General features: G+C 39.3%; 1 protein-coding gene and 1 long non-coding RNA gene across 3 annotated transcripts; one reads left to right on the top strand and one right to left on the bottom strand.

The window, feature by feature from the left end:
• The first annotated feature begins 1559 nt into the window (after positions 1-1559).
• LOC309490090 (von Willebrand factor A domain-containing protein 5A-like) lies at positions 1560-25517 on the top strand. Of its 2 annotated transcripts, XM_082159096.1 has the most exons (19): positions 1560-1820; positions 2397-2599; positions 2682-2904; positions 2990-3156; positions 3233-3347; positions 3421-3596; positions 4093-4181; positions 4281-4425; positions 5631-5710; positions 5788-5902; positions 5988-6146; positions 13067-13170; positions 13731-13948; positions 22497-22526; positions 22640-22693; positions 22908-22988; positions 23347-23486; positions 24511-24634; positions 24758-25517. In XM_082159096.1, the coding sequence occupies exons 1-19, from the start codon at positions 1781-1783 to the stop codon at positions 24835-24837; spliced, it is 2343 nt and encodes a 780-aa protein (XP_082015222.1). In that variant the 5' UTR covers positions 1560-1780; the 3' UTR covers positions 24838-25517. The 2 variants fall into 2 exon arrangements, 1 of the variants encoding a protein (XP_082015222.1); XR_014202586.1 differs by lacking the exons at positions 24511-24634; positions 24758-25517 and adding an exon at positions 22768-22813 and having other exon boundaries at positions 1562-1820; positions 23347-23482.
• LOC309490133 lies at positions 14260-15456 on the bottom strand. The gene is made up of 2 exons (XR_014202594.1): positions 15343-15456; positions 14260-15126 (listed from the first exon to the last, which is right to left on the bottom strand). It is a non-coding gene; the product is annotated as an uncharacterized lncRNA (long non-coding RNA).
• Positions 25518-26500: the final 983 nt, after the last annotated feature.

Below are 26500 nucleotides of genomic sequence, written 5' to 3'. Positions count from 1 at the left end.
CTTAGTACGCTAAGAGTGAGTGTTATCGGGAAACCGGGCCCTGATTATGTCAAAAACTCAATTTGACCAAAAGTGGAGATAGAACCTTATAATTCTAAGCTCACGATAGGCTATCTGTTTTCTATGTCATAGTAAACTGTAATTTATTCATGTGATCAAAGCTGAATTTTTGGCATCATTACTCCAGTCATGGTGATATTTCATTTGAATATTCTTATTTGATTAACAAAGTTGAAAGAACAGCATTTATATGTAGTAGATTTTTTTTAACAGTGTAAAACCCTTGACTGTCACTTTTGATCAATTTAATGCATCGATCCTTGTGTTTTATGGTGTCTCATTTAACCTTTACACCTTTTACCTATTTATTTATTATTCTCAGGTAGGTAAGGAAAGTCGAATCTGGACAAAACTATAAGCATTCAAAAATATTTACAATTAGTTCAGCAGACTTCCCTGTGGTCAGTTCTTGCTTAAGGTTCTTAAATTATTACTCAGTTGGACAATATCTTGCCAATAATATAATATACGTTTTATTAAAGTTAACAAAAGTTATATCAAAGTTACAGTTAGGTTACAATAATAAGTTTCAACAATCAGCTGGTTACAGGCGTCGAGGGACACTGCGTTATTCAGTCTCCAATCCTTCAGTCTCTCTCTCAGCCTTTTATATGCAGGCTTCGAAATGCAGTTTCCAGACTCTCCTCTGACGTCATCAAATGGAGTTCTGCCAACTCCTTCGACACGGCCCTCAGTTGTTTACGGCGTATCCCTTCAAGGCGCCTCCGTCTTCTCTTTCTCTGCTTTCTTCTCTTAATCGTCTGCAACACATACTTTAACTAGTACATTTTCCATTTATCATAAAAACTATTTCTAATACATAAGTACTTTCTACTCTAAATCAGTCAATACATACATTTCATGCAAGTAAGTAGTTTTCTTAATAACAGTGAAATCACACAATACATATTTTGTTCAGCATCAATAACAGGGTTACATACATCTACTTAAGCAAAAGCAATATTATTATCTAGGTTACATCACTTCTAAGCAAATCAAGCATTAATCAAGGCAGTTTAATTGCAAAATCATCCTCTATATTAACACTTGTTAAATAAAAATCTTCATTTCATTAAAAAAAATCTTACTGACGTCAACATTTTGAACCGTTATGTACACTTTTAATTTGTTTATTGCGAAATAACTCCCGATTGTTTCTCTGTCATCTAAGCAAGGCTTCGTTTCCCATTAACGCACTGGGCCTGTGAGCTCCATAGGTGAGCTCAGCGAAGCACCAGCATCGAACGCTCTCTGTGATTGATTGGTTTCGTCTTGTATCCATTCCAGATGACTAGGAGAAAAAGTTCTATCCTACACAATTATCCGCTAGCATTCGCTTATTTTTCCACTTAGAAGCTTATTTTACGCACTGAATTGCGTGCTAAATGAATAAAAAAATACTGGTAAAAAACACACACACATTTGGATCGATATTTTTATGTGAGGATCGATTCTTTTCGATACCACGTCAGTGGTACTTCAGGATCGATCCGCCCATCCCTAATCATTTCGCTGTCTCGGCCCATCCACGAACACAACAGAACCGAATAAGATCTGGTGTAACACCCCCGACAGACATCTGGCGTCATTAGAAACGTTCAAAAACACTGGATTTACTCGCATAAATGAGTCGGTCTGTGAGGATTTAAAGGCATTCGGTTTATTGTTTTAGTTTCACTTTCGATTGGAAGTAAAATCGTCATTTCCTCTAACTGTGAGAATGATGAACTGCGGTCTTGTGAATGAGAAAAACGAGTTAGGTATGAATTCACCTGTTTACTTTTACTTTTACTGTTTCCTAACTTAACACGTAACGTTATATGTTGCTGTGGTGTTTTTTTTATTATAAAAATGAATAACGCTTATTTTTCACATTCCTGAATCCCGACTTGTGGAATAGGGCGTTGACGGACAAAAGCTTTGCTGTGGAAAAAAACTACCATAAATCAAACAGGTCAAGATGACACTGGTTTCAGTCTTCTAATCTAAGTGACCAACCGCGTCACCAGAATTCACAAATAATGAATAATAACATATTATGTACATGTCTACAACAGCGCACTGCGGATTTATAGCCAATAGAAATCTGAATTTGAAACGGCAAACTATCTTTACGGTGAATAACCGTCGATTTTAACAGAATTTAGGTTTTTCTATTTTCTCAAGTATATTTCAATGTCAGCTGGCGGGGCATGTTGTCACTTGTTCCTGTTCACCTTTATTCTGTTATTTATGGGGATGGAGTCTATTAACCCTTTAATTATCTCTAAGAGAGATGTGATATTCTGCTGTATTTTAGGTGTATTTGTGATGTTATTTTGGTTTGTGTGACTCAGTGCCTCTGAAGAGCATCTCAGTGGAGGTTCGTGTTCAGGATCATGTCTCCACAGTCTCCTCCACTCTACTGTATGTGAATGAGGAAGAGCGCCCCCTGGAGGCCTTGTTTGTGTTCCCTCTGCCCGCTGATGCTGCTGTCTGCCACTTCAGTGCCAAGATCGGAGAGCAGGAGATTGTGGCAGAGGTGCAAGACAGAGAAACCGTGAGTCCAAATATAAGTCTGCTGGAAACATATTTGCATATCATTTTGACTGTGCACTATGTAATATAACTGTGTCTTGCAGGCGAGGGATCAGTATGATGACGCTGTGAGTTCGGGTCAGCAGGCGTTTCTGCTGGAAGAGAGCGCAGAGAGTCCTGATGTGTTCAGACTGAGTGTCGGGTGTCTGTCGCCGGGTCAGAACGCTGCCGTCACCATCATCTACGTCACCGAGCTCGATGTGCAGGCCGACCACTCGCTGCGCTTCTGTCTGCCGGCTGTACTCAACCCCCGATACACACCAGCAGGTACAGCAGCTGCTACACACACTTTAGTAGCAGAGAGAAGCTGATTCTAACACACTCTCTCTCTCTGTGTGTGTGTGTGTGTCAGGTTCAGTAGCTGGTATAGTCTCAGAGATTTCATCAGTATGTGGAGCTGTTCCCTACACGCTGACTCTCAGTGTCCATGTGAGCTCTCCAAAGCCCATCTCCAAACTAGAGTCCAACTGCACTCTGGATCCTCTAGTGTTCCTCCGCTCGGATCACACTCAGGCTACGGTACTGTGTGTGTCTTCATGTGTTTATCTGGATGTGTGAGCACAGCAGTGTTATGCATGTGTTTTTATGTGTGTAGGTGAATCTGAGTCCTGGTCACATGTTTGATAAGGACATTGAGCTGTTTCTGTACTATCAGGATACCCATCAGCCCTCTGCTATAGTGGAGGCAGGAGTGGCCACTGCCCCATCAGGTCGGACCTGCAGATCACTGGCATTATGGGATTGAGTGATCAAGGTTTCACTGACTCTCTCTCTCTATTTCAGGCTCTCTGATGAGGGACCCAGTGGTCATGATAAATTTGTACCCAGAATTCCCAAAGGAAGTGATGTCATCACTGGCAACTCAAGGCGAGTTTGTTTTCGTGATGGACAGATCTGGCAGTATGGGTGAAGTGATGCATTATGGGAAAGGTGCACAGATGCGCATAGAAAGCGCAAAGGTAAGATTCAAAACATTAAGCTTTTTAAGTGGAGGTTAAACACATTGATTTTTACACATTTTACACATTCATAAATTTTGTGCATATTTATAACATTGCTACACTTTTTTTTTTTTTTTAGCCGCTTTCTCTCCTTGTTGAACTGAAAGAATGACTTGCCCTCTTTCTTCAAATCTTCGTTGAGATGAACGATCACTCATTTTGTCTGTTGTTCAGACTCAAAAATCACTGACTCTCGTTCCATAAAGGGGTTTATTCGTTCAGTAGGTCGAACGATTTGTTCAAAAAACACTGATTTGTTAAATTTTCTGACTTTTTTGGGAAGAATTTTAGAACATTTGAAAACATCAAAAACAACAAAAAATGGAAAACCAAAATTCATGTTTTTCCAAAAACTGCTTATTGTGATTTACGCTCATTCTGATGGAGCGCATCACAAATAGAGTCAGTTTTGATGTCATGTTGAGTTTAAATCCCTGTCCATGTCTCTCTATAGGACACTCTGCTGTTACTGTTGAAGAGTCTGCCCATGGGATGCTACTTCAATATCTATGGATTTGGATCTCGTTTTGAGTTCTTCTTCCCGTTAGTTACTAGATCTTCATTCATAGATATTCAGATATTCAGTTTTGAAATCTGTCAGAGGAGATTAGATGTTAAATGTGTTTGTATGTTTCACTGCAGTGAGAGTGTCGAGTACAATCAGGACACAATGGATGAGGCTCTGAAGAGAGTGAAGGAAATGCAAGCAGACCTGGACGGCACAGAGATTTTACAGCCTCTAAAACACATCTACAGTCAGCCCTGTAAGCCTGACCACCCCAGACAGGTATGACAACACCTCAACATGCATCTGAACGACACACTGACATTCATGTGAAAGTGTCAATTAGGCTAAAAGAGTTAGTTCACCAAAAAATATAAATTCTGCCATTATTTTCTCACCCTCATGTCGTTCCAAACCCATAAGACTTTTGTTCATCTTCAAAACACAACTGAAGATATTTTTTATGAAGTCTGAGAGGTTTCTGTTCCTCCATTTAAAGTCCATTCACCCAATACTTTGATGCTTCAAAAAGTTCATAAAACGCAAGTGAACGTAATCCATATGAATCAAGCAGTTTAATCTAAGTCTTCAAAAGATGAACTTATAAACACTGATAAACACACATACATACACTCTAAAAGTGAACGTGCAGTTGTTGCTTTAAGGAGGTATTTCTACCTGATTCTACCTACAAATTAAAATTCTGTTGTTGTAACCTACTTTAATCAGTTTGATGTAACATAAAACAAGGGAATGCTGTTTTGACTTAATTGAGTTACACTGACCCACCAACATACAATTTCCAATAAAGCTCAGGATGGACACAGTCGGCACATGCTCACCTGCTCCTTGGCGAATATTGCCTCAATGAAAAATTGTGATTTGGGATTATTAAACACATTAACTTGCATCAAAGTGAAAACCACAATTGACCGTGCTACTCTTCGCCACAATGGTAACCATAACATTCAATAACAGAAACTCCTCTAAATATCATCTTTCCCTTTACTGAAAAACATACAAGAATAACACTTAATCCCTAACTGATGGCAAAGGCTCTACGGTCTACTTAGGCTCACGATGATAAAGGCAGCCCTGGGCAGTGGATCTGTAGTTGATGTTCAATGATGTTCATGCATGACGCGCCAGAACAAACCTCATTGGTTCTCGTGTATTAAACCCATACCTTTGAATCTCTGTGTTTACCAAGTTTAGATGTGAATAAAAGCCTAAATTGAATCTGTTCATAATATACAGCAATCGTGTCTCTTCAGAAGACTTGGATTAAACTGCTCGATTTATATGGATTACGTATACTTATGTTTTATGAACTTTTTTAAGTAAATCTAAATGTAAATCTCAGGTTTCATTAAAAATATTTTCATTTGTGCATCAAAGATAAACAAAAGTTTTATAGATTGGGAACGACATGACAGAATTTTCATTTTTGGGTGAACTATCCCTTTAAGATGTTTTTCTCTCTTCAGCTGTTTATCTTCACTGATGGAGAGGTGGGAAACACTAAAGAGGTGCTGGACCTGGTGAAACGTCATGTTCACTCTCACAGGTAAAGGTCTGCTGGGTTTGATCTTCCCATCATTCATCTCTTCATCACTTACAGTAACAGAGTTTATTGTGTATCAGGTGTTTCTCATTCGGGATTGGTGAGGGTGCAAGTACCGCCCTCATCACAGGAATGGCCAGGGAAGGATCTGGTCACGCTCAGTTCATCACAGGCACCGACCCCATGCAGCCCAAAGTAAAGCTCTCCACTGGATTTCACAGGCACAAATGTTTCCTAGTCAAATGTCTCAATGGTTTCTCTTTCTCTTAAACTATATCAGGTGATGCAGTCCCTCAGGTTTGCGCTGCAGCCTCCTGTGTTTAATATCTCTGTGGATTGGAGCCTTCCAGATGGCATTACTGTTGACACACTTTCTCAACCCATCAAAGTGCTCTTCCAGGGTCAAAGGGCACTCATTTACGCCCAACTTAAAGGAGAGGTGGGATGATATAGCATGTGTTTCTTTAATGAGAATCAAGGTGTGTTCACACTTGACATGTTTGGTTGGATTAAAATGAACCCTGGTGTGATTTCTCTGTTAGTGCGGTTCATTTGAATAAGTGTGAACGCTGCCATCTGAACCCTGGTGCTCAATAAACAAGCGCTGAAAAGGGTGGTCTCAGTCCGCTTCCATATGAACTCTGATGTGATTTGACTGAAATATGAACGCAACATGGACCAAAGATATCTAAACAAACCAAAACCAGGGCTTGATGTCACAAAAACTATTAAGTTATTAACTATTAACTAATAAGGTTTTTCTCGTCATAGTCATGATGTTTCCCATCACAGTTCAGTACAGGCATCAGAACCGGGTCTCACTTGCAAATCTGTGTTAGTGTGTGTGACGGAGGGATTCCTGCCGCTGTTTTGACTCCTTTAAACATTTTATAAGCTCTTCACGAGTTCTCAGCTGGTCAGAATACCTTGTTTTGGATGTTCGGTAAATACCATCGTAAAATATACATAACTAGATGTACCGCATGGCGGTACAAAATATGACCGCTGCTCAGGCCTGCTCTGGCTTTCCACAAAAATAAATGACGTGGAGCAATTTGGCTGTATTGCGTGTTTATGTATATACCTAAAAAAAGTAGTAGTATGTGCATGTCTGTCTGTGTGTGTGTGTGTGTATGTGTGTGTGTTTGTGTATGTGTGTGTCTGTGTCTGTGTGTGTGTGTGTCTGTGCGTCTGTGCGTGTATGTATGCGTGCGTACATGTGTGTGCGCGTGTGTGTGTGTCTGTGCATGTGGATTTGTATGTGTGTGTATGGGTGTGTGTCTGTGCGTGTGGATGTCAGTGTGTGTGCATGCTTGCGTTTGTTTGTATTCCTGCATGTGTGTGTGACAGTATCATCCTAAACCAGCAACCCTTCGCTCAACACCACCATCTACAGGCCGATGAGTGTACAGTCACTAAATGTGCACATAAATGAATTTATTTTATACCCCCCCATGGATGAAATTCTACGAAACTTAGCATACCCCCAGAGGATGTCAAGTTAATCATACACATGAAATATGGTGCAGTTCTGAACATCTCAACTGAAGATAGGGGCGATTAAAGCAGAATAATATTGCATTTTCATTTTTTATGGGAGGGGCGCAAATCACAAATGAGTGATTATGGGCTAGGTTGATGTGGGCCCTTAAGACTAACATACCATAAACATTTCTTCATCCTCGGTGCCACGGTTCAGGTAGTTATTTAGGAAAAACTGAATTTTTTGGGTTTGGGGGGGCCCAGCGCGGGGGGGGGGAGTGGCCCCCGGGGACCAAACAAAATTTTTCCGTAAAAGTCTAGTGGGGCTACATGCCCACCAAATTTCATGTTCCCCGGTGTCCCTGGTATCGTTGAGGAAAAATTCAGTAGATAAAAAAAAAAAAAAAAAAAAACCTTTGACAATCCCTATATGACCGCTTTCGCTAGCTACTCTAGCGGCGGTCATAATAAGAGCCTTTTGTTTTATATCTTTAGGTTCGTCAAATTATATTGTTTTCGGTCTCTGGACCAACTTAACGCATGGTCAAATCTCTACTTGTTCTCATGTCAATACATTTGAATATTAAAAGGCCTTTTGGCTCAGGGCTGATAAGATGTACATTCGCTGTTTTTCTTTTTCCCTTTGCTAGGTTTCAAATACCTTTTCTTCTCATTTAGTCTTTTTAAATGGCCATTATAACGTTTGATTCTTCTATTTACTCTTACTTTATATTTTTCCGTTTATAGATAAGGAAACTATATCGCTTTGCAGTCCTTCTCCTAAGGATGCACGACACAAGTGGTCAGTCCCGAAGATCAGAAGCTGAGGCAATGGCTAAATATCTAGGACGTTGCCGTAATCCCAACGCGCAACAATCAAAGATATATTCAGTAGCCCTCTTGGATGCCCTTCAGGAACTCAATTCAACCGTTTTCCAAAACTATTAAATTAGAACAGAAGTCATCGGAAGCGTCCAAGCTAGGTTAATCAACCAGCGTAAAGCTGATCCTAGTCGGACTAACCCATCCTCTCATCCAAGTCGCCCGCACACTTCCTGATATCAGCTATTAGCCGTCCCGTCGCCAATCTCTGACACAATCTTGTGGAAACATACGAATCCGTTAATCTATTTTGGAAAAAACAAATCTCAGAGTAATTCAGAATACATTCAAACATAACAATATTTCGTTCTCTGAAGCCTTAAATATGAAAAGGTTTTTTGTTTCAGGATTAATGAGATGCGTTCGCTGTTTCTGATTTTCAAATTCATTGTGAATCACATTATAGCCATCAAATTCAGCACAGACACACGCGTTTACTTCAGTTTACACAGGACACATGGCCTAGAATACAACATCTACAACCTTTTACCTAAGTGTTCCAAATACACCCACAGCAAAACAATAGAATACATCTATATCACCTTTGCCTAAGTGTTTCAACTACACTTACAGTAAAGTAATCCTGTGTTTAAAGGATAAACTTTAAATTAGCCTATGTGCATGTTGTAGCACAAACAACCAAATTGTGTTCTATGTGCACGATGTGTAGGGCACGATGTGTTAAGCACAATTTCAAATTTGAAAATGCAGACAGGTTCAATGAATTTAGATGTTAAACATTTAAGCTATTTGCTATTGGGCTGCTACCCGACTAGCAAATGACGCTAATAGCTGAAGGCCTTGAGCGTCCAAAGTTGTTAGGTCAGTAAGAGTTTTAGATGCATTTGAGCTTTGGTTACTTGCAGAGTGCTGGTTTTTGTCATTAGATTGTGATTGTCTGCGTTTTATGAAATAGGGTGGAGGTCTGCCTCTGCCCAGTGACCAACACTTTTCCTCTGTATGGCCTGTTTTGTGACAGGAATTACAGAATCTGTTCAGTTTGCCACAGTGTGGCTTTCTGAATTCTCCTGCAGATGGAGGATCTTCATGACATTCTAACACAGCTACCTCACCATGCATTTGTTTTCGTGACTCAATTCTTGTTGCCCAACTAACAATACCTTCGAATGTGTTTTGTGCTGGAGAAGCACCACACATGAGTGATTGCTGTACACGCGGCCCTGCATTGGTAAGCAGGAATTCAAGGACAATTACGTTGTTGTGGTTAACACCCTCAATTCCAGAATACTCCTCAAAAAGTTCAAACATATTTTCTGCATATGTCTCAAACGATTCTTCAGTACTCTGTTTCCGATTGAAAATCAATTCCCATCCAACAGGACTACAACCACGCAGCTCGCGAAGGCATTGTTTTAGTCTATTCAAGATTTCGCTCTCAGGCTCATTTTGATGCATTGACTGCACAATGGTGCCTGTCATCAAAACCTGTGGTATCTTATAGTTCAGAACATCTGGAATTGAGCTGATAACAATTTGCCAAATATCTTTTGGTTCGAGCTGAAATGCATGTTTTAGACTAACAATGTGTCTCCACCATGGTTCGAATGGCCCTTTTAAAGGGAATGGTCCGATCTCTGCTTTAAACAAGCTACATTCAGTTACTGTTAAAGGACGCCGAATGAGTGACTCTGTGCCGTTTGGGTGCTGTATCACCTTAAGGGCAGAAACAGGCACTCTTTTCATAACTTTATCACATGCTTCATCTGTCTGAAAAGATACAAGATTATTAGAGCAGGCTGCCTCATCTAAGAAGTGTACATTTTTTGCCCAATCGCTGTTAAGCTTGTTGGGAGACTTGCTTTTAGCATTTAGCTTAGCCTTAAGATCCGCAATGGTGTCTTTGTGATTTTTACACTTTTTAGTCAGGGCTAACAGCTCAGCTAGTAATTTATCTAGCTGTGTTTGAAGATCTTGAATCTTTTCCTCAGACTTTTGTGCCTCTGCATTTTTAGAATGCACTTCTTCACATTTAGCATCCATAAGCGAAGATAGAAATTTTGTTAACTCATTTAGCCGTTTATGACTTATGAAGTTTAAAGCCTCAATTATTTCACCATGTTTTGATTTCTTCTGTTTACTACCCACTGTTTTCCACCAAGTGAAAATTTCATTGTCAATAGCATCCATGTTAAGACCTTTTCTACTGAGTTTGTACAGTGTAGGCTGAACCTTTTCGGCCCATAATGTAAACAAGACATGATCAGTACACATGCTTTCACAATAATGGGCTTACAGTTAATTTCCCCAGATTTTTGACTAGATAGTCTTCTTTCTAAAAAAGATCTATTTCCATCCCAGCATATCAAATACTTTAGGGGTTTACTTCTCAGAGGAACTTAAATAAGCCAAATTAAATTGAATTACTTAATTTAATTCCATCTGTGTCAAAGTTTAAGATTTTAATGGAATATAGAGTTTGTCAAGATTAGTTTAGGTTTAGTATAGGATATTAATGTTTTCAATGTGGCTTTTGGGCCTACCAGTCAGCCAGTGAGACAAAACATGGTTTAAGCGTTTGGACGCAGCATGGCTTTAGCCTTTAGCATTAGCCTTGATATTTGAGTTTTAGCTTGTAAATCATATCATCCTGTTTTCTCCAAATTTTCTTTTCATAAACAATGCATCGATCTGCCTTTTTATTTATAAAATCACGTGTTTTCCGATCTTTTACAAACTTAGATTTTTCTTTCTCTGTTTTCTGTTAGTTTGCTCATTCTCTTCGAGTGTTGCTGGTTTCAACAATGGCCGGAAAACATGCGCCTGATTTTAAAACTTTTAGGCTTTACTTTTTTAGCTCTTCATCGATTATTCATTATTTGGAAGATGCTATACTTTAGGTTTCGTTTCTTGTTGCTTAGGCAAAACAAGGAGATCTTTAAAATCTAATGCACAAGGGTTTTCATTCTTCATCTAGCTACCGCATCACGTTCTAAACAAAGGGCTTTAATTCCGACCCGTAGGCTAAACAATGCAAACATTTCTTCAACACTTCTATAAAGGGCAGAAAAAGTTTACTTACCATCGCGGCGGAAGAAAGAGAAGATGTTCAAACCTCTTGTTGATTTTAAAATCCCAAATACTTGCTGAAAAGGACATTTCTCGTGAAACTGTTTTGATCTGTTTTGAGATCACGTCCGAGGTCACCATTTTGTAAGGCCCGCTATATTCGGCCCAATCTCCGGTTCGCCAATACACGGGGAAGGTTATCACGTGTTCCTGTCCTTTTCTCATGCGGAGTATTGGTTGGTTAAATTTGCAATACATTAATCATGTACTCACTCGTTAATTCATCTGACTCCATAAATGAAAGGTTTTAATAATATCAGTGCCTCACTAAAAGTGAGTGAATGTTTGACTATTCCTTTTAACCATTAAATAAACAATGTCAAACCCAGTTGGAATAATCACATTGTAGCAATTTAATATTTCAGATATCAGAGATCAATTCCACAATCAATTCAAATATCTAGAACATGGTTATACATTGGTTACACCAAAGAATCTTACCCAGCTTGTACCTGAGATAGAGAGAGAGAAAGGGAAAGAAAGAGGGAGAGAGAGAGAGAGAGAGAGAGAGCGAGAGAAACCACCTATCCAATTCCACGTCCAGCCAAAAAGAAGAGACAGAGAGAGCCAGAACACCTTCCTTTATCCTCTGTCCAGGTGACAAGGGGGATGGGGTGAGACCACCCTCAAATGGCTTCTATCCCACAGAAGGGGGGGTTGCCTTATCTGGCATTATCTCTAAACCAGTTCCCTATGAACTTCTATAAACCTTATTTCCTTTTATTTTATCTATCTGGATATGAGATATCTGTACCACTCACTTTGAGACATTTCAAATGACACCAAAAGCATAACAGTCAATGATAAACATTCGCATTAAACCATGCTCTTGTGTGGGTTCTTTGTTGTTAGTTCATGTGCTTCTGAGAGTTCCAATGTTAATTAGCCAGCCGGGCCCTTTTGTCCCATAAATCAGGCCTCAACCAGTATTTTCAGTCTTACAGTGTTAAAAATGACAATATGAACGTGAAGCGAATCAGGACCAAATGTATAATTATGACCGCCGCTAGTGTTTGGTCCCCGGGGGCCACTCCCCCCCCCGCACTGGGCCCCCCCAAACCCCAAAAATGCAGTTTTTCCTAAATAACTACCTGAACCGTGGCACCGAGGATGAAGAAATTTTTATGGTATGTTAGTCTTAAGGGCCCACATCAACCTAGCCCATAATCACTCATTTGTGATTTGCGCCCCTCCCATAAAAAATGAAAATGCAATATTATTCTGCTTTAATCGCCCCTATCTTCAGTTGAGATGTTCAGAACTGCACCATAATTCATGTGTATGATTAACTTGACATCCTCTGGGGGTATGCTACGTTTCGTAGAATTTCATCCATGGGGGGGTATAAAATAAATTCATTTATGTGCACATTTAGTGACTGTACACTCATCGGCCTGTAGATGGTGGTGTTGAGCGAAGGGTTGCTGGTTTAGGATGATACTGTCACACACACACATGCAGGAATACAAACAAACGCAAGCATGCACACACACTGACATCCACACGCACAGACACACACCCATACACACACATACACAGACACACACACACACACAAACACACACGCGCACACACATGTACGCACGCATACATACACGCACAGACACACACACACACACACACACACACAGACACACATACACAAACACACACACATACACACACACACACACATACTACTACTTTTTTAGGTATATACATAAACACGCAATACAGCCAAATTGCTCCACGTCATTTATTTTTGTGGAAAGCCAGTGCAGGCCTGAGCGGCGGTCATATTTTGTACCACCATGCGGTACATCTAGTTATTTTTTTAGGTCCAGACGAAAATAACCAAGAGAACCGAACTACAAGTGTGAACACACCCTCATTTGTTTAGATGATAAAAAATCTACCCCTATTTTATAGAGTTCAGGAGGTTTTGAGGGAACAGTGACGGTCAAATACAGGCTTAAAGATCAACTAGTAACAAACCAGCTCCACTTCTGCCTCAAACCAGCTGAGGAAACTGGGTAACACACACAAACACACACAAACACTGACAACAGCTCCAGTCCTGCTTCAGACCAACTCGCCTCTAAAACGCATTTTAAATGACTAGATTTATAACAAGTGCTGGGGTAACATGTTACATGCAACACATGCTAGTTTTCAAGTACATCAATTTACACCATAATATAATAATATTAATAATACAACGAAATCATAAATAAGCAGATCCCACCTCTATTTAATAAAAACACTTTAAGACTTTTTTTCTTTACAAAATCAACAACCCATTACAATATAGATAGTGATACCTCATTTGATTATCAATTTTAGTGTTTTTGTTTATTTTTCGACACAACAATATAGCTTTTTTAATATCAGCCAATTATTGTTTTTCAGCTATAACATGAAAATAATTATTGGCTTATTGGTATTGGCCAGAATTAATATTAGTGCATCCAAATCAAAGTTACGGTTTTACTTTTGTAGTTTATTTACTGACAATTTGATACTATTTAATTGCACCTGCTATTTGATCATAATGAATCCCAGTAAACAGTTTTTGCCTATCTTGCCATTGCAGGTTGGCTGTCCACCGGCTGGCGGCTCGGACCCGGATCCGTTCTCTGGAGCAGGAGGAGAGGTCATGTGATTCAGATGTTGAGGACATCAGGATAAAGATAGTGGAGCTCAGTGTTCAGGCAGGAGTGAGCAGTGTTCATACAGCCTTCATCGCTGTTAATAAAGACAGCAGACAGACTGTGAAAGGACCCCTGCTGCAGAGAAGAGTGCACTCATACGGTTAGTGCGACGATTAGCCGCTTTTCCACTGTCGGGCCAGTGCGAGCCAGGGCTAACAATGTTCTGGCTGGGGCCAGTAGCCTTGGACCTCAAGCACTGAGCCCAAAATCATGCTGCGTTTCCACTGTCAGGCAGTGGCGGTTCTAGGATTTTTCTGTACCAGAGGCCATTAAGGGGCCACATGTTACATTCAGGGGCCAAATATAGGGTACATTCAAGCACACAAAATAATTTATTCAGTACGGTGCAAATACATTTCGGCAGTCATTCCTTTTTCAAACGCTCTAATAAAAAATGATGAGCCAGTAAAGTTCTTAATGATTTTTTTCATTTATTTATACTGTGCATAAAGGACACAATGCACTTCTTTCTGAATTCCACCTTTTAAATTTCATAATCATGTCGTCGCTTATAAACAGTAAATTATTGTTAATTGTTTGGGGGTGGAATTGCATCTGTGATCGTTGTGAAGAATTCTCCGACAGCTCTTCTCGTCGACGATTGATGGCTGGGAATCTCTAGGCACCTCACAATTTGATTCGATTACGATTCAGAGGGCAACGATTATCGATTATTAACGATAATTTTTTTTTTTTACTACTTGGTACTTTTAAAGCAACGAACTTACTTCCAATACTTCCTATATTAATTGTATTAATAAAACAAATGGAAGTGATTTGGCAAGTCAACTGTAAGGTTACTGTTAGTGAGGTAATCTATCAGGGCTAGTTCACCAAGGTTTTCAGCCAGTAAACAGGATGGTGTATCGGTCAGGATACAGGAATAAAAAACGAGGAGATGTAATTTCTTCTATTAACTGTATTGAGATCCAGCAGTACTCATCAGAACATTCCAATATCCAATATTGTCATAGTCTGATAAAGAAACAAATAAATCACCATTAGGTACTTAAATTACTATGCAACGTAAATAATAAATCCACACAAATAATACAAATCAGGATCATCAAACATAAATATATCAATAAACATTGCTATGTCCCTTTAAACATAATCAACAATTACATGAGGATTTTACTTCCTTCACATAATAGCTTCACCTCCTATATCACTGACCAGTTTACATTAAACTATATTAAAAGGGGTTTACAGAAGGAGAAATGGCGACATCCTCTGGCGAGAAAAGGCTACTGCACAACAGCGTCTGCACATGGTCTCCTGAGCACGATATTAACTTCTTAATTAAATGTTATAAACGTACTACGTAATTTAGAAATCAGAAAGCTCACATTAGTTAAATTATTATTTCCTACAGTGTTTTACAGCTTAAACATTGTTCTATCGCTATAAATCTCACTCATCACGCTGGGCACGTTAATGCATTGTAATTCTACAGTATAGAAACACAAACACAACGAAGTGACAGTCACTTACTTTTCGTCATGAACTCAACACATGAATATTGGAAGCTGGATCATTCAGAACAGATTAAGGAAGCTACACAACACAGGTACATATGCTGCTGAATTTGAATACATTTCCGAACTCACTATAGGCGGATCTTTTGTGACGTCATTGTTTATGTTTGTCGCGTTGCATCATGGGAATCGTGTGGCAGGAAACACCGCTAGATACCTCTAGATACCTGTAATTTGATTGTTTTGCACGTTTGGAGGATGGTTCACTCTTGCTGTGTGGTCGAGTACGGCTCGTTGGGGGCCTGATAAAAAGTTTTTTCGAATTCCCTCCGAAAAGGATCGCGAAAAACGAAAGAAATGGTTGCGTGCAATTAGGCGATTGAACCTGGACGCTCCGAAGAAAGCCTGGATTCCTGCAGCTAACGTTACTGATCGAGTTTGTGAGGCTCATTTTGTTCATGGTAGGCCTAAGTCTTAGTGACTATGTATTTATAGAAGATTGAATAAAAAAAATAATAAAACTGAGTCAAATCAACCGAGTCATATGTTTTCGCGTTCTGATTCAGGTGTCCCAAACCGCGATCCACAGCACCCAGACTATGTTCCTCACATCAAAATGGGCTATTCTGGATCGCAAAACTTAAAAGCAAAAGAAAAGGCTGTTCTAACCTCTGCTTTTAGCACGATCACTGCTTTCTGTTTGGCAGAAAAGATCGGCCCAACTTTTCTAAAAAACAAAATAATCTTTTGAAAGCCTTTAATCTTTCATGAGTGAAGGGTCCATAGTGCAGCAGATTAATGGCATATTTCAAGAGAATCGTTCAAATTGGTATAGAAGCATGAAATTTGGCACAGATACTCTCTAAGGGTCACTTTTTGGGAAAAAGGCGTTGGCCACCGAAAAATTCAACATGGCGGCCATTTTTTCAAGATGGCCGCTATTTCTGTAAAATGCTCATTATGTCAATTGTTAAAACAGTGATGTAGGCATAACATTTTGTGAAAATACTCTCTTCAGAATGTTTTTTTGGAAAACAGTGCTTGTCCCTCAAAAATTCAAGATGGCTACCAGTTTTCAAGATGGCCACCATTTCTCTTGAATCCTTACATCTTTTTTTCAAATGGTGCTGCTATCATGAAATTTGGTACAAATATTCTTCAAGGAACATTATCATGGAAAAAGGTGTGTGCCGCTCAAATTCAAGATGGTGACCATTTTCAAGATGGCCACCATTTCTGTCAGAGCTCAATTGAATGTGTTAAGGAAGGTTTTGTTTAATAGAGTGAACGTCATTACACAACCAGGGCACACTGGTGACTTAACTGCTGTGGAACTCAGCATGGGGTTCAGTGTCAGCTGATCTAGTTTTACTTACACTGTAGTTCTTGACTAGTAGTAATAGTATAGCTAAGTTTAGTGTCCTAAATGCTGTCTACCAGCCCCTCATCAATTAGCTAGTAATAGATGTAGTTAGATAGCCGCACCTGAATTGACAGGTTGTGCCAGCGCGGGAGAGCCGAGCCAAGGGTAAGCGGGGCAATACATGACTTGTTCATGTATGCTTACCTGGAAGGTGTACAGATCACACGGGACTTAAATGGCACTGGATGAATGATCGGGCTAGGTGTAGGTGACCCGTACCTAGTTGTATCCCATACCTGAATGTGTACTATGTCTATGATTGAGGTGGTAAAAGGATAACCCCTCTGCCTTAATCAGACAACAAACCCCCAAAATGGCAAATGAAATTCCCATGTCAGCCAAGAGGCCAACTGATTGGAAGAAATGTTGTCTTTGTCAGACAGACACAAAGGAACCCCTCCAATCGCCACCTACCCATCATGTTTCTCAACATGATGGCTATAAAATGATTGCCACCAACATTCCACTCTTACACAAGATGAACAAAATGCCAATGACCCTGGACCTGGAACAACTGGATGAAGGTGGTGGTATAGAAGCTTTGAGAAGGAACCAAGCAAAGTATCACTACAATTGTCGACTTCGGTTCAACCACACAAAGTTACTTCGTGCCCAGAAGCAACAATCCGATGCTCAATGTAGTGAGATAGATGAAGGCCAAACAAAGCATCGCAGAACCATGATGCAGAAAAGTCTAGATGATCAGGTTTGCTTTCTTTGTGATAACATATCTCCTGAATCTGACCTACGTCAGGTAATGACACTGCAACTGAATGACAGACTACATGAATGTGCACAAACACTGAATGATGCTAAATTATTGTCTCAACTAAGTGGTGCTGATGCCATTGCACAGGAGCTGAAATACCATAATTTGCGTCTCATTCATCTTTACAACAGAGAGAAACCTCAGAAGGCTTGAGAAAGAGTCACAGAGTGAAACGATTCAACCAGCCATCTTTCCTATGGCTCTTTCTGAACTGGTCACCTATATTGTTGAAACCAGTCTCAATTCTGATGGTCCTTCCGCCTTCCGTCTCGCAGATACAGTGGGGAGAACAAGTATTTGATACACTGCTGATTTTGCAGGTTTTCCCACTTACAAAGCATGTAGAAGTCTGTAATTTTTATCATATGTATTCTTCAACTGTGAGTGACGGAATCTAAAACAAAAATCCAGAAAATCACATTGTATGATTTAAGTAATTAATTTGCATTTTATTGCAAGACATAAGTATTTGATACATCAGAAAAGCAGAACTTAATATTTGGTACAGAAACCTTTGTTTGCAATTACAGAGATCATTCGTTTCCTGTAGTTCTTGACCAGGTTTGCACACGCTGCAGCAGGGATTTTGGCACACTCCTCCAGACCTTCTCCAGATCCTTCAGGTTTCGGGGCTGTCGCTGGGCAATACAGACTTTCAGCTCCCTCCAAAGATTTTTTATTGGGTTCAGGTCTGGAGACTGGCTAGGCCACTCCAGGACCTTGAGATGCTTCTTACAGAGGCACTCCTTAGTTGCCTTGGCTGTGTGTTTCGGGTCGTTGTCATGCTGGAAGACCCAGCCACAACCCATCTTCAATGCTCTTACTGAGGGAAGGAGGTTGTTGGCCAAGATCTGGCGATACATGGCCCCATCCATCCTCCCCTCAATACGGTGCAGTCGTCCTGTCCCCTTTGCAGAAAAGTATCCCCAAAGAATGATGTTTCCACCTCCATGCTTCACGGTTGGGATGGTGTTCTTGGGGTTGTACTCATCCTCCTTCTTCCTCCAAACACGGCAAGTGGAGTTTAGACCAAAAAGCTCTATTTTTGTCTCATCAGACCACATGACCTTCTCCCATTCCTCCTCTGGATCATCCAGATGGTCATTGGCAAACTTCAGATGGGCCTGGACATGCACTGGCTTGAGCAGGGGGACCTTGTGTGCGCTGTAGGATTTTAATCCATGATGGCGTAGTGTGTTACTAATGGTTTTCTTAGAGACTGTGGTCCCAGCTCTCTTCAGGTCATTGACCTGCCGTGTAGTTCTGGGCTGATCCCTCACCTTCCTCATGATCATTGATGCCCCACGAGGTGAGATCTTGCATGGTGCCCCAGACCGAGGGAGATTGACCGTCATCTTGAACTTCTTCCATTTTCTAATAATTGTGCCAACAGTTGTTGCCTTCTCACCAAGCTGCTTGCCTATTGTCCTGTAGCCCATTACACAGCTCTCTGGTCTTGGCCATTGTGGAGAGGTTGGAGTCTGTTTGATTGAGTGTGTGGACAGGTGTCTTTTATACAGGTAACAAGTTCAAACAGGTGCAGTTAATACAGGTAATGAGTGGAGAACAAGAGGGCTTCTTAAAGAAAAACTAACAGGTCTGTGAGAGCCGGAATTCTTACTGGTTGGTAGGTGATCAAATACTTATGTCATGCAATAAAATGCAAATTAATTATTTAAAAATCAAACAATGTGATTTTCTGGATTTTTGTTTTAGATTCCGTCTCTCACAGTTTCGGTGTACCTATGATAAAAATTACAGACCTCTACATGCTTTGTAAGTAGGAAAACCTTCAAAATCAGCAGTGTATCAAATACTTGTTCTCCCCACTGTATGTGCAACCTGTACCAGCAGCGTATCCTTTTTCTAACAGTGGCAATTCCTCTCTGTGGACTACACCTTGCCGTGGTGGAGAGGCTTGTGTACTCCAATGAACCTGAGACCTATGCCGGTGGGGATTTTATAGCCCTGGCAAGTTTAACTAAGCTGGACAGGTCAAAGGAGAGGAGGCAGACAAAGCAGACATTATGACTATTTGACAGAAATGGTGGCCATCTTGAAAATGGTGTCCATCCTGAATTTTTGAGTGGCACATACGTTTTTCCAAAAGAGTGTTCCTTGAAGAATATTTCTGCCTAATTTTATGCTTGCATCACCATTTGAACACTTGAAATAATTAATATTCAACAGGAACGGTGGCCATCTTTAAAAATGGCGGCCATCTTGAATTTTTGAGGGACAAGCATCTTTTTCTATTAACATGTCCTTTAGAGCGTATTTGTATAAAATGTTATGCTTAGATCACTGTTTGAATAATTGATATAATAAGCATTGAATAGCAATGGCGGCCATTTTGAAAAATGGCCGCCATATTGAATTTTTGAGTGGCCAACGCCTTTTTCCAAAATAGTGGCCCTTAGAGAGTATCTGTGCCAAATTTCATGCTTCTATACCAAAGTGAACGATTTTTTTACTAATCTGCTGCACTACCAGGGGTTTCTATTAAATAAGAATAAATGTCTCCCCAGCAGATTGGTGGCCAAGACACGGGCGAGTCGGACCAACGTTTTTTGTCATCCCAGATCTCATATGGGCTTTGAATAACTTCGATTTTGTCACCAATACAAATTTTGAGCTTCTCTCCAAACCTCCTCCGGTCTTCAGATGTTAAAGTGCTTATATATTGTGGATTTCGCCCGCTAACTCTCTTGAAAATGCTCGTCGCGTCTTTACTGCCCGCAATACTGTTTGTTTTGTTGCCACACAACCACTCGCGCATGCGTACAAAGATGTCAACAAAGATCCTCCTATAACCACAACCAACACACTAGCTACACACTTCCTCTACCGTAACCACCGAAGAAGAGTCTTAAAGCGGCAGGCACCCAGAAACGTCAGAGCCTTTTATACAGTTACATTTGCCAGCATTTGTCCCAACATTGCAAAGAACCAACAGGAAAATAAATGTGTGCCTGTACTAGCAGCGTACTTGTAGTAAATTAATACAAACTTCAGCATATTCTGAGTCTCTAGCATTTAATAATAGACTTCTAACCAGCATCCTCTTGTTATTTCCAGTGAGCAATATAATCCTTCAGACAAAAAAAACATTTTGCTGTAGCAAATTCACGAACAGTTTTCGTTCAAAAATATAGAATGATGTACCAGCAGCTCTCATACAAACATAATGCTTGTGGACTTGCGCATGAATAATTAGTAACATACAAAGCCGCTCTTATTAACAACTAGATAATAAAGAGTTATGCCTTGAAATGTTTGCTGTATACCACAATCAAAAACAGCTTATACAAAAAAAGTGAATGAACATCTGCAGAGAGCTCAGTCAAAATATAACTTTTTGTGAACTTTTGCGTTCCGTCAATATTAGATAGATCGCAGAAATGAGTAGGCTATGACAGAAGCGAACGTTTGCTTAAAGACTTAAGATTCCAGCATTTGATATTTGGCCAGTGTTTTACAAATTTTTTTTTTTACCGTGACATTAATTTATTAATTTGTATCAGGAGTGCACATCATCAAACCGTTTACCATTTTACATAAAAAGCACCTGCTTCCATTTATTTATGATCACAGGAATGCACAAATCATAAGGCTTTTAAATCCAAAAGTTTACACATTAAGAAATATATTGATAAAATATCACGTTTACATCACATTTCTTTAGAAAGAGTAAGCATTTCTATTCAGGGCCGGAGTGGGGACACTTTTCAGCCCGGGAGTTTCTGAAGCCCAAGACCGGCCCTCTTTTTCCATGGTGGAATTCCAAATTAGCACTTTTTCCAAATTGGATAAATGAAGCAACAGTTCAGCTCTTACAATTGTGTAGTTTTTATTAATAACATGGTTCAACAAATAATGTAAAGGTTAAATAATAATTCACTTAAGCTGAGAAGTTAAAAAATGTTCCACTATTCCACAAGGATAGGTTGATAAATTAACAAAAGCAGAAAGAAAGAAAGAAAGAAAGAAAGAAAGAAAGAAAGAAAGAAAGAAAGAAAGCATTTGAAATGTATCCCACTCTTCCACAAAGAGGCATATTGAACCGTTTACAGATTTATTTGTATTCAAAAATATTCAAAAATAATGCTTTTTTAATCAAAAAACGTGATACCTAATGATATTTGAGGTTATTAAAACAGTAAGTCCCGCCCATCGACTGCCAAAAATAAAAGTGTTCGAGCGAGCAAAAGCAGGAGATCAAGCGCGAGAGCGTGGGGAATGATCATCTCCCGATTACCCACCCCGGGCCTGTTTCTATTAATTTTCCACGAAATGATGCGATCTGACGAGGTTTGAGCGATCTCTCCCGTTTCACTATACTGTTGTCCTTTCACGAGAAGAAAACGGGAGTTATGAGTTATACGAGTTAACCGGAGTGCATGTCATTTATGACATATTATTCCAGTATCAACAAAGGCACAGGGAAGAGACAGATAAAACATGAAACCAAATAAATATAGGATTATAATCATAATATGATTTGTCTACGTTCTTCAAACAGTCTCTGGTATTTTCCTTAAACGTGTATTTATTATTGCAATGGTTAGCATTAGTAGCCTTTAGCATCGCATATAAATATATTTCTGCCTCATTCGGTGATCAGAATCCCCATTGGATCGCAAAGTAGTTATTTCAAACACTTATTTGTGTCTGAAAGTGAGTTTTGAGCTGAAAAGATTTGAAACTGTCTTAAATGTTGAAGTTAGCTGGTAGCCTGACATAATATAATGGGAAATGAGCAGCGGTGTTGACCGTCTCCTGACTCCAGAGGAAGCACAGCTATTGTGTGTGTATAAATTTCAATCTGCTATTTGTATGTAATGAAATGTTGACTGAGCTTGAACTTCAACCACACTTGACTGAATTTGTTTGTCATGATTTAATTTTGTAAAGAAATCATAAAAAAAAATGCATTTTGTGTTGACCTCAATAATATGAGAAATCAAATGTTTTTCAGATTCACTTCAATGTGGATTGGAGATGTGCGGTAACTACCCCCCCCCCAATAAATAATAAGATTTTTTGTTTAAATACAAATCATTTAATAATATATCATAAATTTGTGTGTGTTGTCTGTTCTTTTTGGGCACCCTGATTTAGTTATAGATGAATGCGCAGAGGAGCTCGTATTTCACTGTAGTGAGCCAACAAAAGGTAAAAGCCCCAATGCACTCATGGGAAAGATCTTTTTTGTTCTTCACTTGACGGTAAACAGTTTTTTTTTCTAGTTTTTTTTCCCAGTGACTGCAACCAGACTGAACAGATTTATGACAAGTAATACAATGAATACACAGTGTCACTAAATGTGAAACAAAAATGCAGCGTCACCTCATGGTTAATGATAATTGATTATTATTGTCATTTGCAGAGGTTCAGAATTTCTTCCGCCGTGGTTCTAAGACTGCAGCCGCCCCGACTGTTCAGACAAACTCTCAAAGCAAGAGTGATGGTATATGCAGTACACACACACACACACACACACACACACACACACACACACACACACACACACACACACACACACACACACACACACACACACACACACACACACACCTGCACAAATGTCACTGGAAATGGAATGGAACACATTGCATTGTGGGATATACAATATTGTACGTGTGCTCTGTTTTATACTGAACATTTTAACAAATGTAGTAGGTCATAAAATTCATTAGATTTTACTTTGATTTATTTAAAAATACTTATTGTTGTTATATATTATTAGAATGTTTTTGACAAGGACAAAGGTCCTTCTAAACTAATTTTATGCACATAATATGAACAATATCATTTTGTGTGTTCAGCTGCTCCTGATCCTCAGAAGGACCCGTTACTCCAACTGGTTTCTCTCCAAAAGGCGTCAGGCTGCTGGGATCTGGACGCCACACTGGCTGATGCGTTTGGGAAGACGGAGGATGAGCTGACCAATCAGAAGCCAGCACAGGTGAGAGATGTGATGAGTAATAAGACAGCGGTGATTGTGTCCAGTAACAAATGCAGTGTATTGTAGGGGTTAACAGTTTAGGACCCATGGACCAGATGTTTGAAAGAAGACCCGGAGTCAGAATTATAAAAAAAATAGAAGAAAAGTTTTACTGAAGATAGTTTGCAGTTTCATCAGCAGGAGTCAGCTTCAAGACTCACACAGGAGTTCGTAGGCCGCCCCGCTTACAGTTACAAAGACCACAGCAGTTATACCATTTCCAAGGTCTAAGCTACGTCATTGCTTACAGGTTGAATGATTCTGATTGGCTAAGAAATTGATAAACATAGTAATTTTCCACACATATACAGATAGACTGAACACTGAAGCATATCTCCATAGATTATGCCGCTGACACTCGGACCCTGATGTTAGGCACGTCGTGACCTTCCAGGTCGCAGATTTGAGTTGCTGGGTGCAAGTATGTCTCGAACAACAATGCCAGTGGTTCCTTAACCTGTAACCAAGAAGACTAACACACACACCAACACACAGCCATTTCCAAGGTTGGATTTTGCCAGGCTCTAACTATAAACAGGAGTCTCGTCTCAAAACATCAAGATAACAAGTTCTTTCTCTCAGGATGGACACTTTAGTCTAACTGGAAAATATAGGCTTTAACTGAGAAATGGTCCCTTAAACTATAGACTTCAATGACCCCTATTTGTTTTAACACGTTGAAGACAAACTCAAACACAAAACCAGTTTCTATTTAATTTCTGGAAGCCGGGATAAATAGGCAAGCACTGTTACTACATTCAAATATCAAATACTGACATTAAAAAGAATACATGAAAATAACATTTCAGTGATCACACTGGTAACTTCAGTAACAAAATAAAATCTCCAGAGAAGTCATTCAACTCATTTGATATTTAGAACGAAAAATATTGATTAATACCTTGATTATAATCACTCATTACATATACATTGAAGCAGCAGTGCATTCCAATCCACCCGCTTCAGTATGATGGTTTGTGCACAGGTGGAGGGGTCAGTATGGGCCACTCTCCTGGCTCTGATCTGGTTATACGGCTGTAAAATAGACCAGCGGGTCGAGTGGCAGTTTGTGGCCATGAAGGCAGCGTCATGGATCGGCTCTCAGAAAGGTGAGATCTCCATTCCAGACCACATTCACTCAGTCAGCGTTCATCAAGAGATGCTTGAGTAAATATCTTCAGTTCTTTGACACACACTGATGATTTGAGTGTGTGTGTGTGTGTGTGTTTCAGTGGGCGATCTGTCTCAGTGTGTGTGTGTGGGTAATGTCCTGCTCGGATGTCAGGTGACCAAAGAGACTCTGGGAATCTGATGACGTCTGTGTTTCTACTGTTCTACTGTGTCTACTGTGCTATACTACAAACACTAACAAGTTGACAACTAACACTAACTAACAGTAAGACAACTAACAAGTCGACAGCATAGATTCATCAGTGTAATAGCTTTAAATATTTATGATACGATTTATAGCATGAAATTCAGACAAAATGCAGCAAAATTAACCAAAATGATTTAAAAATGGTCCATAATGGAGATAGCACGTATTGCACTTTTTGCATTTGTAATCTTTGTTTTAATCAAACATCCAGTTGTTAATCATTGTTGTTTCTAATACTATACATTTGTACTAACCTGTACTTTGTCGACTAAATCAAACTGTTTCTGTGTGTGTGTGTATACTATATATATATATACAGTAGTCAACATTTGAAGTGGATCAAAAAAGTTCATCAAAGTTGTCCTAAGACAAGAACGGGTATTGTTCAAAAATCATGTATAACATTGATGAAAGGTTATGATCCACTTAAAATGTTGACTACTGTATAAAATGTGAAATTATAGGTACTTTCTGCTTTTCTGTCATCAGAAAAAATTAGCCATTCAGGACCATCCTAACTAGTGTCTAACTGCCTATAAATGTAACGGGTACCATGTGACAATGTTATGAGTGTTAATTAAATAATGTGCATTAAAAACAGCTTTGGAAACCTATTTTTACTTTGCCTTCAAATTATTGTTACTGTTCAAATTCACATCATTTGAGATGCGTTGGAAGTTGTGACGTTGTAGTTGATTATATTAATGGCTTTCAGAAAAAAAGGAATTCCAGAATTTTTCATTTGATGCATCTATCGACTTTGTCGGATACTGATAAACAAATGTTACTATTGAGAGTGTATATGTAAGACAGGTTAAATTTCTAAAAGTTCACAAGATCAAAAGTGGCCACAGTTGCAGAAACAACCACATTTGGTGAATATAAAAACCATAAAAGGCTGACATTTTAAATACTACTTGTTTTTGGACTTGCTTAAGTTACAAACAGTACCGACAGTACCGTCCTTAAACAACAAAGAAAAAAATCAAAGAAAATGGTCAGTAAGAAAGATAAGCATGGATATGCATGTGTAGATTCACAGTGTAGCCTATAGCATACAGAGCAGTTTGTAACTTAAACATTTTTAAATCACCATTTTTTTATTACTTTTTTTAAATTTTTTATTAAGGATTTTCAAATAATACAAACATCGAAAACAAAGACAAACAAGCAAACAAACAAACCCCAAGCGCTGCAAGTTAAATCAAATGTACAATGTACAAACGTGTCTGTTTACAGAAAACATAAGTCAAAACAAGAGAAGCCAAAACTTTCTTAAAAAAAAAAGAAAAGAAAATGTGTAGAAAGGATTGGAGAGGATCCCAAAGACTCCTGAATTTGTCCTGTTTGTGGCTGAGGTCATAAGTTAATTTCTCCAGAGGAAGAAAGGCTGACAGCTGAGAAATCCACATAGAAATATTAGGAACTTGAGATGTAGACCATTTTATTACTTAGTATACATTTCTTAGCCAGGAATATAAGGGTTGTAAACAGAGGTTTGAAGTCTGAGTCAAGCAGGTCTTTAGGAATTTCATTCAGCAAAAAGAAAGTGAGGGGGATCAAATAAAACGTTTTTAAATCACCATTTTTAATGGTA

Source organism: Leuciscus leuciscus, assembly GCF_965113295.1.
Source record: "Leuciscus leuciscus genome assembly, chromosome: 25".
Taxonomy (NCBI): domain Eukaryota; kingdom Metazoa; phylum Chordata; class Actinopteri; order Cypriniformes; family Leuciscidae; genus Leuciscus; species Leuciscus leuciscus.
The sequence above is the reverse complement of the archived record's forward strand: the minus strand, read 5'-3'. Positions and strand labels throughout refer to the sequence as shown.

Excerpts from the sequence above, each read along its gene's own strand:
- LOC309490090 (XM_082159096.1), top strand. The coding sequence starts at position 1,781 with ATGATGAACTGCGGTCTTGTGAATGAGAAAAACGAGTTAG. Across the intron at positions 5,711-5,787 it reads CGTCATGTTCACTCTCACAG|GTGTTTCTCATTCGGGATTG; the intron begins GTAAAGGTCTGC and ends ATTGTGTATCAG. Across the intron at positions 13,949-22,496 it reads GAGAAGAGTGCACTCATACG|ATTCACTTCAATGTGGATTG; the intron begins GTTAGTGCGACG and ends AATGTTTTTCAG.